Raw genomic sequence first — 13207 nt, 5'->3', positions numbered from 1 at the left:
TTTTTGTTTCCCTCTGTCTCCCTGCATTGGTTCCCATCCCCCTGCCATATTAGTTTAACTCCTCCCCAACAGCACTAGCAAACACTCCCCCTAGGACATTGGTTCCGGTCCTGCCCAGGTGCAGACCGTCCAGTTTGTACTGGTCCCACCTCCCCCAGAACCGGTTCCAATGCCCCAGGAATTTGAATCCCTCCCTGCTGCACCACTGCTCAAGCCACGTATTCATCTTCGCTATCCTGCGATTCCTACTCTGACTAGCACGTGGCACTGGTAGCAACCCTGAGATTACTACTTTTGAGGTCCTACTTTTTAATTTAGCTCCTAGCTACTTAAATTCGTTTCGTAGGACCTCATCCCTTTTTTTACCTATGTCGTTGGTACCAATGTGCACCACGACAACTGGCTGTTCTTCCTCCCTTTTTAGAATGTCCTGCACCCGCTCCGAGACATCCTTGACCCTTGCACCAGGGAGGCAACATACCATCCTGGAGTCTCGGTTTCGGCCGCAGAAACGCCTATCTATTCCCCTCACCATTGAATCCCCTATCACTATCGCTCTCCCACTCTTTTTGCTGCCCTCCTGTGCAACAGAGCCAGCCACGGTGCCATGAACTTGGCTGCTGCTGCCCTCCCCTGATGAGTCATCCCACCCAACAATACTCAAAGCGGTGTATCTGTTTTGCAGAGGGATGACCGCAGGGGACCCCTGCACTACCTTCCTTGCACTACTCTTCCTGCTGGTCTTCCATTCCCTATCTGGCTGTGGACCCTTCTCCTGCGGTAAGACCAACTCGCTACACGTGATACGTCATACAAAAGGAGAAAGAAATGTTTGGGGTTTGTAATCTGTTAGGAATTGTAAAACACTCTTAACCTAATTTGCAATTTAAACTTTTCAAAAAGCACATTGTTTAAAGCTAATAACGATTGAGATAGAACGAAATACACATTTTTGTTCTTTCTAAATGTACATTTAAACTTTTTTTTTAAAGAGCAGCTTTCGCATTAGGGCCTAGAATAATACAAAAACATTGAACACCTCCTCCCTTTTCTCCTCATCATTTCCAGTAAAGGGAATTTTTTTTTGCACTGTTACCGTAATCCCAGCCCCTTTTTTTATTATTTTGCCACTCCCCGATCGATGGGGACGAATAGGACGCGATAGTGACATAAAAAAAAGACCCTGCCTCCCGGAAGGCATACTTTAACAAAAAAAAAGTTTGGGCGAGGCTCGGCGCTCTCAGCAGTTAGTCAGAGAGTTGGGTAGGCGTGTGAGCCTGAACATCAGCATCTGCCCTCACCAAACCCACCTTTTCTGAACGATGATTCTGGACCGAGGGAGCGAGAACACCAGCGATGGCTGCGACCAGGAGAGCTGCCTGATGACGAGCCCCATAAACCTGGGCTACTTTTACCAGAGCTCGCCCGCGGCCAGCGAGCCGCTCTCCCCGGGCGGCCCCGGCTCGCCGCAGTCAGACTCGGACTGGCAGTGCGGAGCCACCGACCCGGGCTCCTCAGGTACACACGCACCTTTCTCTTCCATTTTGTCTTACTCTTTTTTAAAAAATTTTATTTCCGTCTTTCCCGTGTCCACTTTTTTAAAAAAAACTTGTTTTTAAACTACAACTTTTGCCTCATCAACTTTCCCCTCTCCCTTTATCTTATAAACTTTACCTTGTTTAACGAGTGCCCCCCCCCCCGGTTATTTCGATGCAGCGTTAGCGGGATTTTATTCTTTTCGGTTTTTCACCAGTATGAGCCGTGATGCTGATGAAAGGTTGGAGAAAGGGGACGTACTTGTTCCTTTGAAGCACCTACAATCTTTCTCGCCATAGTTTTTAAACGTTAAAAAAAAAGAGATGAACCAAACACTTCCTGATCCGTCGTAATTTAAAAAAAAACACCTACCTCCCGACCGTTCAAAACCACGTTGAGTCCTGAGGGACAGCAGTAAGGTTTAAGTGTAAAATGATCAATCGGTGTGTTTCTCCCTGTTCGCTAGTTTCGGGTGGGCGCAACTTGCGCTTTCATTCCCTCCCCTGTTTCTAAAGATTGGGTGAGTAATCTGCGGCGGGTGGATTTTCCGCTGATTTTCTTCCGCGTGTTGGCGCTTTGCTGCAGTTATACGTTGTTCACTTCTCTCTCTCTTGGTTACAGCCTGCTCCGGCCCAAGAAGGTCTCCGAAGCGACCCTTCCAAGGAGTTCGAGTGAAGAATCCCGTCAAGGAGCTCCTTAACCATTTTAGGAACACCCGAGCAGGCAGCAACCTGGAAAATTACCTGGTAACTGACTCCATTCGATATCGTGCAGCTTTTTTTTGTAAAAATGCAGTAGATGGAACTTTAAAAAATAACTGCTTAACTGGATATTCTGTTTAAAATAAAACTTAACGGGTTTGTTTGTGTTATGGTCAAATTTACTTTTAAGGTGTCTTTTTAAAAATCTAATCAACAGTAATCTTTGACTAAACTTGTCAAACAGATTATTTAGATCAAATGCAGAAATATTGTGGAAATGAATTTATATCGTGTGTAAAACAGAACTTTTCTTCTGCTTCAATTTAGCCCCGGTCGAATTCTTCAGAAGAACCGTTTTCTCGTAAGTAAATTCCTTGCCAATTTGTAATTATCTTTATTGGGCCAAAATGCTCCATTATCCATTGTACAGTATTAATAATCTGTTTTTAATTCTAGCAGAAGTAAGAAATCTCCTGGGTGGGGGAAAAAGATCCACTTTGGAGAACCTGACTGATGCACCTCCTTATAAACAATCACCGACACGTGCATCATATCTGCTGGTAAACATAGCCAATATTCTTTCTCTTCAAAATGTAGTTTTAACTTAATTACTTCTGGATTGCTTCTGTGACGGTGTAGCCTTTGGGTTGCAGATGACAGTAATATTGATTGGATGGCCTCAGGAATCTGATGGGGGCTAACAATGGCATTGTCATTTTATCAAAAGACAATGAAAACAATGGTGAAACCTATTTTAAAGGAATTTCAGATTTGTTATTTTCTGCTAGACCAGTAGTCAAATCTGGTGTGACCATCAATTGTGCCAACAGAAAACAATTTAAATATCTTTGTTGTTTGACTGATGCCCATATTTCTCTTTTTTTCCAATTTCAATAGACTCCACCCCAGACTCCAAACTCTGTTGAGAATTCAGATGGAGCCCATAAAACTGAACCAAGGAATGATGTAAATCCAGATGTTCTTCAGGACATAATAAAAATGTTGCAGAATGACACCCATCAGATCTCTCTGAATACAGTCCAGGTCAACTGGGCCAGTGTTGCCAAAAATAACCAAGCTTTTCAGGGAGAAAGAAAATTGCACAAAAACAGTTGTATGCAGAACCTACAGTTCCCTGGACAGTCTCAGGACTTTCTGCAAGTTCATAGTCCACCACAAGTCACTGGGCAACATGAGGGGTTTCAGCCATTTCAAGGTGTAGACTATTCTCCAGCTTCCCAGCAGGTTGTGCCCAATGGACAGGACCATGGTTTTCAGCAGGTGTCTAGCGATTTTACGCAGTGTTCAGTTGGCTTTCAAGTGCACCCAACTCCTCCTCTGTCTGAAGGGTTCCCGATTTCTGAATTCTACATGTCAGATTGCAGCTCTCTGCAACCCAACACTCAGGATGAGATACCCCAGCCTGCTCCCATGTACTATCCAACACAATCTCAAGGGAAGTCTTTCTTTCAATGGCAACTTGAACAAGAGGAGAAGAAATTGTCCCACCTTACTCAAGAGCAACTCCTTTCCAAAGACTCTGATGGTGACACGTAAGTATTACTAAATTTTTGTTTTCACTGAATACTGGATATACCAAAACACAGTATATGTCCTTTTCCCACCATAAAGGCTTGTTGCACCGTCCTGTTCCATTGCAGGAGGTCTATTCCTGAGCCTCTTCTAATGCTGCTTTCTAGCTGGTCCCTAGAACGTATGCGAGAATAGTTCTGGGGGACTGACTACAACTTTCCCCTCCCAGGAAAGTAGCGCCTTTAGCCTTTGCTAAAAACCTCTCCGCAATATCACTGTTGGGATTGGGATATTGTCTATGGAAATTGTAGATATGAAACTGCAGCCTTTACTTTGTGATGTACTGTGTTGGAGTTCCAATACACAGAGCCATCCTAATACTGTACACTGAAAATTCCCTCTTTTTTCAATGTTAAATAGTGCATTGATACCTATCCCTATTTATATCGAGAGTCTTCAAGTTTAAAGTTTAAATCTGGTTGTGGTCTGAGAAATAGTATCAGCAATTGTTCACCCCAATAGTAATTTATTGAGAATAGGTGTCTTGGTTGGTTCTACTTACTGAGCACCCCCTACAGGATATGCACACTTTTTCAAGTTTCTGCATCAGAAGTAGTAGCCCTACAGTAGATATGTAGATTAGGCTAAAATGCTCCAGAACATATGGCTTCATTTTAGAAAATCAATGATTGAGTATAGTGGCTGGGATTCAGCAAAGGGACTAATTGATTATAGTGTTAACACCTTTATTTTATAACCTTTAAAGTATGTTACATTTATATTATCTAGTCTACTACACATTGCTGTTGCACAGGGCAGACGGGCTCTTGCATACATCCTTGGGAAGAAAATGGCTGCTGTTAACATGGTGGATGTTAAAGAACACAATGGGCAGGTAAGGATTGACCCAGCAATCATTTACTTGACATTGTCAGGACTTTGAAGGGCTTAGGCAAATATAATGCAAGTTGAAGGTCCTTGACAATTTTCAGTTTGAAATTTTGTTTTTCCTCTGCATAGATGGTACTAAGAGTTGAAAAAGTATGATTTTAGATCAATTTGTTAATAACACCTTTTGAACTAAGAGGTAGATCTCTCATTAAAGCCTTATTTCCATTGCATGCCATGATCACTGTCTTGCTAATGTTTAACTTAAATTGACTTGTTTTTCAGTAACTGACTAACTTGCATTTACGAAATGGCTGATAAGCTATTTGCTTATTACATTGGTTGCTTATCAAATAAACCCTGTTATCAGCTAACCATTTGCCTTTCTTTATTTTTGTTATCAATTTCCTGGTACAGGTTGGTCAATTGTCAAACATTACAGTAACTATTGTTCTCTTTATAGAGTGCTTTGCAGGTAGCTGTTGCTGCCAACCAGCACCTAATTGTTCAGGATCTAGTCAGCCTTGGAGCACAAATGAACACTTCGGATCGCTGGGGCAGAACACCATTGCACGTGATTGCAGAAAAAGGTCATGTTCAAGTGCTTGTGGTAGGTGTTTTTACTTGTTGAGAAACCTTTCTTTTTATTCTTGGCATTTTATAGAAGTCTCAATCTCGGGAGGATGTTGTGAGCTTCACAAATGAACAATTTCACCATAATTTCCCAAACATCGTAACATTTATGGACAGAAGTGCACCTTTTGTAGATATCATATTCAAAATATCAAATCCAGTTTTTAAGATCTGTGCCATTTATAGCCTAAAGGTTGCCCTAGTCTGAAAGATTCTTGTATGATTTTGGGATCCCTATTGGAACTTGTAGGAAAAAGTAGTCTAGAAGACAATTTTAACTTATGACCCATAATTTACTCGCATTTTCAGCTCTCCACCATTCAACCCATAGAGACTATGGAAAGCCAGCCTGGCCTGGACAGTCCACATCCTAAACTAGAGTTTACTTGGGGTAGTAAAACAGCATTTTATGAACCTTCCTTAAACCCAACTCTGATCAAGCTTTTTGTCACACTTCCTCCTACCTCTCCTTTGGCTCCGTGTCCATTTAAAAAAAAAAAACATCTCTGAAGCATATTGGAGTATTATTTATGTTTAAGGTGTTATATAAATGCAAGTCATTAAAAAAAATCTTTTTAATATATTCACTAAACCATTGACATTTTGTTTCCGTTGGAATGTTTTTTAAAAAAATTAACACTTTTTAAAAATTGCCTATCATTTATTTACTATCCTTTTGTGTTTCTATGCAGGCTATTGAAAAAGGGATGGCACTGAATTTTCAGCATCTCAATCTTGAAGTTACAAACTTTGATGGTAAGATCAATTGTTATCTGTTTTAGTAATAGCATAAAGGATATTCTGATCATCCCATGTCCAAATTACTTGTGAAAGGAAAGTGATTATGGACAGAAGTGGACCTTTAGTAGATACCACCTTTTTACATTTGGATTATGCCGATAATTTTGAACAAACCGGACAGGAATTTCTGAAAATGTATTCAGTAAAAGAAAAGGCAGAGCAAAATGGGGGTGTTGTAAATTTATGTGCACCAAAGCAATTTACATAACAATTTAATATAAATTTGTTTATATTCACTGCTAGCTCTAAATAACTATTCATAATGTTGAACTTTTCCTTCCGTGTTTAGGTATGACTGCTCTACACTGTGCTGTTCTGACCCAGAACCGTGTACTGCATGAGCTACATAATAAAATTCATCAGCAGCCTCAATCTGTTGAGGTGCAGGAACTGGCCATGAAAAGCAAGAGTTTGTTGGATACAGTTAAAACCTTTTTGCAGATGGGAGCATGTATTGAAACTCGGGTGAGTACTTGTACCAGATCAGAAATGTTCAAGCCACATGGGAGAGCAAACGCCATTAAAATGGTTTGGGTGTTTGAATTTAATTGCAAATGCTGCATTGTTATTTTTCATTAAACAAATCTGAGATGACCTTTGACATGCTGTAATCAACATTTCAATTTTCCCTAGGATCGGAAGAGTGGTCGTACACCTCTGCACTTGGCTGCTGAAGAAGCAAATGTTGAACTTCTGCGTTACTTTCTTGAGCAACCAACCAGTCTCGAGGTTGTAAATGCTAAGGTAAGATGTAACACAGACATCTGTCAACCATTCACTTGATGAAAGGGATTTGTTGCAATGAGCAAAGTATTTGACACCATTATTAAGGCCATTTAACATGGGCTTTGCTAAGATTCCTGGCAATTCTACACTAGCTGGTAATACTGGTGATTATCACTGCAAGCCCTGTAACTTTTCAATAAGAGCGTTAACTTGATGTGAAAATACAAATAAAATTCACATAACCAAATCAGCGCTTTGTGTGTGTGTGTGTGTGTATATAACCCTGCCTACGTCATTTTTATGGTGCCTGATCAGGAGAATGTTCGAGGAAATTCAGTGTTGATATTTTTGTTGTTGATCAAGTGCTTTCGTTCATCTTTCAGGCATATAATGGTAACACTGCTCTTCACATCGCAGCTGGCATGCAAGACCGGGTCAGTCAGGTAGACGCTGTCCGGCTTCTGATGAGAAAGGGAGCTGATCCCAGTGCCAGAAACCTGGAGAATGAACAACCTGTGCATCTGGTGCCAGATGGTGCAAGAGGAGAAGAGGTGAGTGAGACAAAGTAGTCTATCCATTTATCAAAAGAAGTATCCAGAGTTTTGACTAGATGCAACCTAGAAATTATTTTTATAGAAATCAGTGGAAAAGAATAAACACAGCTTCCTTATAAAATAAGATTGAATGAAGCAAACATAATACTTAAACCCATTTCTTTATAACAATCGCTGACTATCACTTTTATTATTTGCAGGTTAAACGTATTTTGAAGGGGAAAGCTGTCCAGTCAAGAGTACCTCTCTTCTGACTTCCTGTTTTGGGAAATTTGCCTGTCACCCTCACTGTCAGTTAGGCAGTCCTATTAGATTTGTATAGAGATATTTGCTAGTTACTGGCAAATGTGTGTTGTTTCTTTGAAAGAAACTTTCATTGTTGACTACTGTGTAGTATTTAGTAAAAATAATGGTAGTATTAACCTGTATCTTGTTTTAAACTGTGTGTTCATTATCCATTTTGTGAAGTAAAACCGTAAGGGCTTCAGCTGACTTTCAAAGTGCATTCTTTTTAAAATGTATTTCGAAGGATCAGTGCAGCAATGTGTAGTTATGATCAGGCGCATATATCTACTTGTATATTTAAATATTGTCAATACTTTTTGTCCTGAACTTTGTGCATGCCATTTAGGCATAACTTTTAAATCTACTTTAAACTGTTTTGTATGATGGCTTTGCTGCTACAGGAAGGATATGAAAGCTCAGCTGTTCAAATGCAGTAGGTTGGAAAGATGTCATTCCAATTCTTTTTTGCAAATGAAAATCCTAAAGGATTTATTGCACAAACCTATACATTTTATAGGTTTATGGATCTTGAGTGGGTGTTTTGGAAGGAAATGTCCAGATGAAACAATAGATAGGATTTAAATACAATTTATAAGATTTGAAATGAGTTATTTTCAGTGTTTTTTTAACACTGACACATAGGTATTTTCCTTGATTCACATAAAAGAGCTTTCTCTGGTCTACTCACAGGTACATATGTTTTACTATCAAAGCAGTGAAAGCACCTTACTGCTGTAACTGATTGTGACATTCTTCTATTTACCAAGTGAATATACTTTGCTTTGGTGACTTATGCATTCCTTTAACATGAGGGCTTTGCTTATTCTCGTACTAGATTTATCTGGCATCTTGATTGGTGGATATACCAATTGAAGTAGAAAGGGAACAAATAAACAGTAAATATAAAAGTGAGAGTGGGTTGCATGTGGTGCATTTGGGGGGAAAAAGCAAGCTAGTGATAATGCCAAGTAGCAGGTACCTGATGGGCAGAGGTTAGATGGAAATAGAATATAGAGTATGGAAAAGGTTCAAGAAAGTCACTTGGAGATTAGAGAATTTTGGTTGAGGGAAAGATCATTTTACGAGAAGACAGATTCATGTTTTAAAACCGAGTGATAGGAAATGGAGTGGAATACATTTGGATAAAAATACATATTGGTAGAAGTGCTAATGCCTGATTTGTGAGATAACTGGAGGTGTAAATATTATGTCATGTTATTGGGTATCTGTGTATTTCTACAGGCCTGTAATTGTAGTTCTCATCCGTAAGGAAGATTTTGTGTTCTCATATTTTTGTGTATTTTATGCTGGATTTAAGAAAAAAAAATCTTTAGTGCTTCACTATAATTGTCAAAAGTAATCAATGCATATCATTGTTTTCTATAACTGATTCTAAGAGTATGACAGTTAATTTTTTAAATCTAGATTTACATTCATATTGAAATTTAGTTGCACTTACTATATTTTGTAACTTTTTAATCAAGTTAAATGTAGAAGTATGAACTATACAGCTTTAAAGTGCTTAAAAAAAATCAACTATTTTAAAGGTAGTTTGTTCAATCGTGATATTAAAGTATGTCTTGTAGACAGATTTTCACTGATAATTGAGGATAACATTACATTAAATATTTGATGCATTAACTTCTGGTGTTCAGTATGTATCTTCGTTTCAATATTCTCTTTGGTCTAACATACTAGTAAGATGGGGGGAGGGATTTTTGAAGAAAGGAAAACGGCGTAAATATAAACAAAATGGGAAAGAAGAGCATAGGAAAGAATAAAGTAAATAGTGTTCTAGAACAGGAGTGTAAAAATTTGGTTAAAAGTAAAGTGAAAGGAATTATTAAAAATGAGTTAAACTGTCTAAAGCAATGCACACAGTGTTGGTAATAAAACCGAGGAGCTGGAGGCATTAATACGTTGCAAGGAACCAGACTCAGTAGGGATTACTGACACATGGCTACAAAAAGATTAGGACTGGGAATTAAACATTGCAGGGTATAACATATTCAGAAAAGATACAGGGGGAAAACGGGGAGGTGTATTTATTAGGATAACATAATGGGCAGTAGAAAAAAGTGATTCAGCCATCGGCAAGACAGAAATGGAATCCATGTGGATAGAAATTTAAAAAATAATAAAGGACCAATTACACTAATAGTAGTCTACAGATCACCTAATAATGGAAGGGAGGTGGAGGAAGAATATGCAAGCAAATTAGGGAAATGAGTAAAAAAACCATAGGCCGCGATTTCAGCACTCACCGAGACTGGAGCAGCCGGCATCGTTGGTGCAGGAAGCCCACTCCCAGCTCCATCCTGCCCTCTCAAACAATCTTCCTTTAGATGGGACTTGTTAAACCAGCCCTGCGAGATTGCTGGCCAATTAACAGGAAGTGGGTCTGATGATGCAGCATTAGCCAGTTTCCTTAAAGGAACCATGCCTACATTGATTTTGACAGTTCATCTGTCAGTGTTCTGCAGCACTGAGCTGCTGCAAACACTGACATGCACTGCAGAGGTGCACGGCTGCACCCAGGCTCTCCCATCAATCCCTCCAGATGCTTATGGAGGGAGTCACAGCAGGCAGGGAGGTCCTCTTCTCTACCAATGGACGGTAGACATCTCCCCCGGAAACCAACACAGCCTGATTGCACAGGAGGGCACAAGCAGCGGTGTCATCAGGAGGACCTGGCTGCACTGGCACAAACCTTTCAACGATCAGTAGATCATGAAATGTTACTGTAAAACCACATTAAACCTCATCCTGCTGTGCCAATAATTACCCCATCACTCTGCCTTCCCTACCCTACCCCTGCACATCTTACACCAACTTACCGTGCACTTCCACCCATCCCCCTCTATCTACATTATCAGTTCCCCATCTCAGTAGCCACCCTTCAGTCATCCTTGTCCAATCATACCAACTAACAACACACAAGGGTAGGGACTTGGGTCCTTTGGGTAATGTTCATGTAAAGTTTATGTTGATGTGTTCTCAAACACTGAAATTTTTATTTTCAACACTTTGTGTTCTTGGACAGATTTGTGGGCACTTTTGGAAGTGGCTTAGTGAGTTTCAATGAAATGTGAGACACAAGGGTACCACCTCAATGGTTGAGTGTGAAAGAAATAGCTTGGGCATTACAAGGATGCTTTATGGAGCTGGTGTGGGGTGGTGCCAACTTGGTGCATCATGTGGTTGCCAGGGTATACAGCGTCAAGTGAAGTAAATGGCCAGGGTGAGTCCATCCATGGTGTCCCGGGTAGCAACGTGGTCTGATGCGGATGCCCTCTGTCCTGTGGAGCATCAGTTGATTGCAAAGAAGGTTGGTGTTCATTGCATCATAGAAATGTACAGCATGGAAGGAGGCCATTTCAGCCAGTCATGTCTGATTGGCAACCAGTAACTAGTGGGGTGCCGCAGGGATCAGTGCTGGGACCCCGACTATTTACAATCTATATTAATAACTTGGAAGAAGGGACCGAGTGTAACGTAGCCAAGTTTGCTGACGATACAAAGATGGGAGGAAAAGTAATGTGTGAGAGGGACACACAAAATCTGCAAAAGGACATAGACAGGCTAAGTGAGTGGGCAAAAATTTCACAGATGGAGTATAATGTTGGAAAGTGTGAGGTCAAAGAGCAAGTTATTATTTAAATGGAGAAAGATTGCAAAGTGCCGCAGTACAGCGGGACGTAGGGGTACCTCTGCATGAAACACAAAAGGATAGTATGCAGGTACAGCAAGTGATCAGGAAGGCCAATGATATATATCTTGGCCTTTATTGCAAAGGGGATGGAGTATAAAAGTAGGGAAGTCTTGCTGCAGCTATACAAGGTATCGGTGAGGCCATACCTGGAATACCGAGTGCAGTTTTACTTTCCATATTTACGAAAGGATATACTTGCTTTGGAGGCAGTTCAGAGAAGGTTCACTAGTTTGATTCCGGGGATGAGGGGGTTGACTAATGAGGATAGGTTGAGTAGGTTGGGCCTCTACTCATTGGAATTCAGAAGAATGAGAGGTGATCTTATTGAAACGTATAAGATTATGAGGGGGTTGCAGAGAGGATGTTTCCACTGATGGGGGAGACTAGAACTAGAGGGCATGATCTTAGAATAAGGGGCCGCCCATTTAAAACAGAGATGAGGAGAAATGTCTTCTGAGGGTTGTAAATCTGTGGAATTCTCTGTCTCAGAGAGCTGTGGAAACAGGGACATTGAATAAATTTAAGACCGAAATACAGTTTCTTAAACGATAAGGGGTTATAGGGAGTGGGCAGGGAAGTGGAGCTGAGTTCATGATCAGATCAGCCATGATCTTACTGAATGGCGGAGCAGGCTAGAGTGGTCATATGGCCTACTCCTGTTCCTATTTCTTATGTTCTTATGTCCGCGATGACCAATAAAGAGCTCTCCAGCCTAATCCCACTTTCCAGCTCTTAGTCTGTAGCCTTGTAGGTTACGGCACTTCAGGTGGACATCCAAGTACTTTTTAAATGTGGTGAGGGTTTCTGCCTTTACCACCCTTTCAGGCAGTGAGTTCCAGACAACTACCACCCTCTGGGTGAAAAAATATCCCTTAAATCTCCTCTCAAACTCCTACCAATTACTTTAAATCTATGTCCCCTGGTTGTTGATCCCTCTGCTAAGGGAAATAAGTCGTTCCTATTCACTCTATCTAGGCCCCTCGTAATTTTATATACCTCAATAAGGTCTCCCTTCAGCCTCCTCTGTTCCAAAGAAAACAAACCCAGCCTATCCAATTTTTCCTCATTGCTAAAATTCCCCAGTCCAAGTAGCAGTCTTGTAAATCTCCTCTGTACCCTCTTGAGTGTAATCACATCTTTCCTGTAATGTGACCAGAACTACTCGAGCTGTGGCCTAATTAATGTTTTATACAGTTCAAGCATAACTACCCTGTTTTTGTATTCTATACCTTGGCTAATAAAGGCAAGTATTCCGTATGCCTTCTTAACCACCTTACCTACCTGGCCTGCTACCTTTAGGAATCTGTGGACATGAATGCCAAGGTTCCTTTGTTCCTCTACACTTCTCAATGGCCTACCATTTAATGTGTGTTCCCTTGCCTTGTTAGCACTCCTCATACTTCTCTAGATTAAATTCCATTTGCAACTGCATTACCTCACACTTCTCTGGATTTAATTCCATTTGCCACTGTTCTGCCCACTTGGCCAGTTCATTGAAATCTTCCTGCAGTCTACAGCTTTCTTCTTCATTATCAACCACACAGCCAATTTTTGTATCGTTTGCAAACTTCTTAATCATACCCCCCTACATTCAAGTTTAATTCATTCATTCATATATACCACAAAAAGCAAGGGACCTAATACTGAGCCCTGTGGAATCCCACTGGAAACAGCCTTCCAGTCACAAGCACCCATCGACCATTACCCTTTGCTTCCTGCCTCTGAGCTAATTTTGGATGCAACTTGCCACTTTGCCTTGGACCCCATGAGCTTTTACTTTCATGACGAGTCTGCCATGTGGGACCTTATCAAAAGCATTGCTAAAATCCATATACACT

The 13207-nt window shown here is 40.7% G+C and overlaps 1 protein-coding gene across 2 annotated transcripts; it reads left to right on the top strand.

Moving 5' to 3' along the window:
- Positions 1 to 1217: 1217 nt before the first annotated feature.
- On the top strand, positions 1218 to 9267 carry LOC139276122 (NF-kappa-B inhibitor zeta-like). Of its 2 annotated transcripts, none has more exons than XM_070893639.1 (12): positions 1218 to 1518; positions 2158 to 2282; positions 2565 to 2598; positions 2694 to 2797; positions 3135 to 3790; positions 4560 to 4665; positions 5122 to 5268; positions 5984 to 6047; positions 6382 to 6557; positions 6726 to 6836; positions 7202 to 7369; positions 7573 to 9267. In XM_070893639.1, the coding sequence occupies exons 1-12, from the start codon at positions 1323 to 1325 to the stop codon at positions 7624 to 7626; spliced, it is 1941 nt and encodes a 646-aa protein (XP_070749740.1). In that variant the 5' UTR covers positions 1218 to 1322; the 3' UTR covers positions 7627 to 9267. The 2 variants fall into 2 exon arrangements, with proteins under 2 accessions (XP_070749740.1, XP_070749741.1); XM_070893640.1 differs by having other exon boundaries at positions 1219 to 1518; positions 2697 to 2797.
- The last annotated feature ends 3940 nt before the right edge of the window (positions 9268 to 13207 follow it).

The sequence above is a fragment of the Pristiophorus japonicus genome, chromosome 11 (assembly GCF_044704955.1).
Source record: "Pristiophorus japonicus isolate sPriJap1 chromosome 11, sPriJap1.hap1, whole genome shotgun sequence".
NCBI lineage: Eukaryota > Metazoa > Chordata > Chondrichthyes > Pristiophoridae > Pristiophorus > Pristiophorus japonicus.
Note: the sequence above shows the minus strand (reverse complement) of the source record. Positions and strands in the feature narration are given on the sequence as shown.

Coding starts and splice junctions, on each gene's coding strand:
- LOC139276122 (XM_070893639.1), top strand. CDS start 1,323: ATGATTCTGGACCGAGGGAGCGAGAACACCAGCGATGGCTGCGACCAG. Junction 1,519..2,157: donor CACCGACCCGGGCTCCTCAG/GTACACACGCAC, acceptor TCTTGGTTACAG/CCTGCTCCGGCCCAAGAAGG. Junction 2,283..2,564: donor GCAACCTGGAAAATTACCTG/GTAACTGACTCC, acceptor GCTTCAATTTAG/CCCCGGTCGAATTCTTCAGA.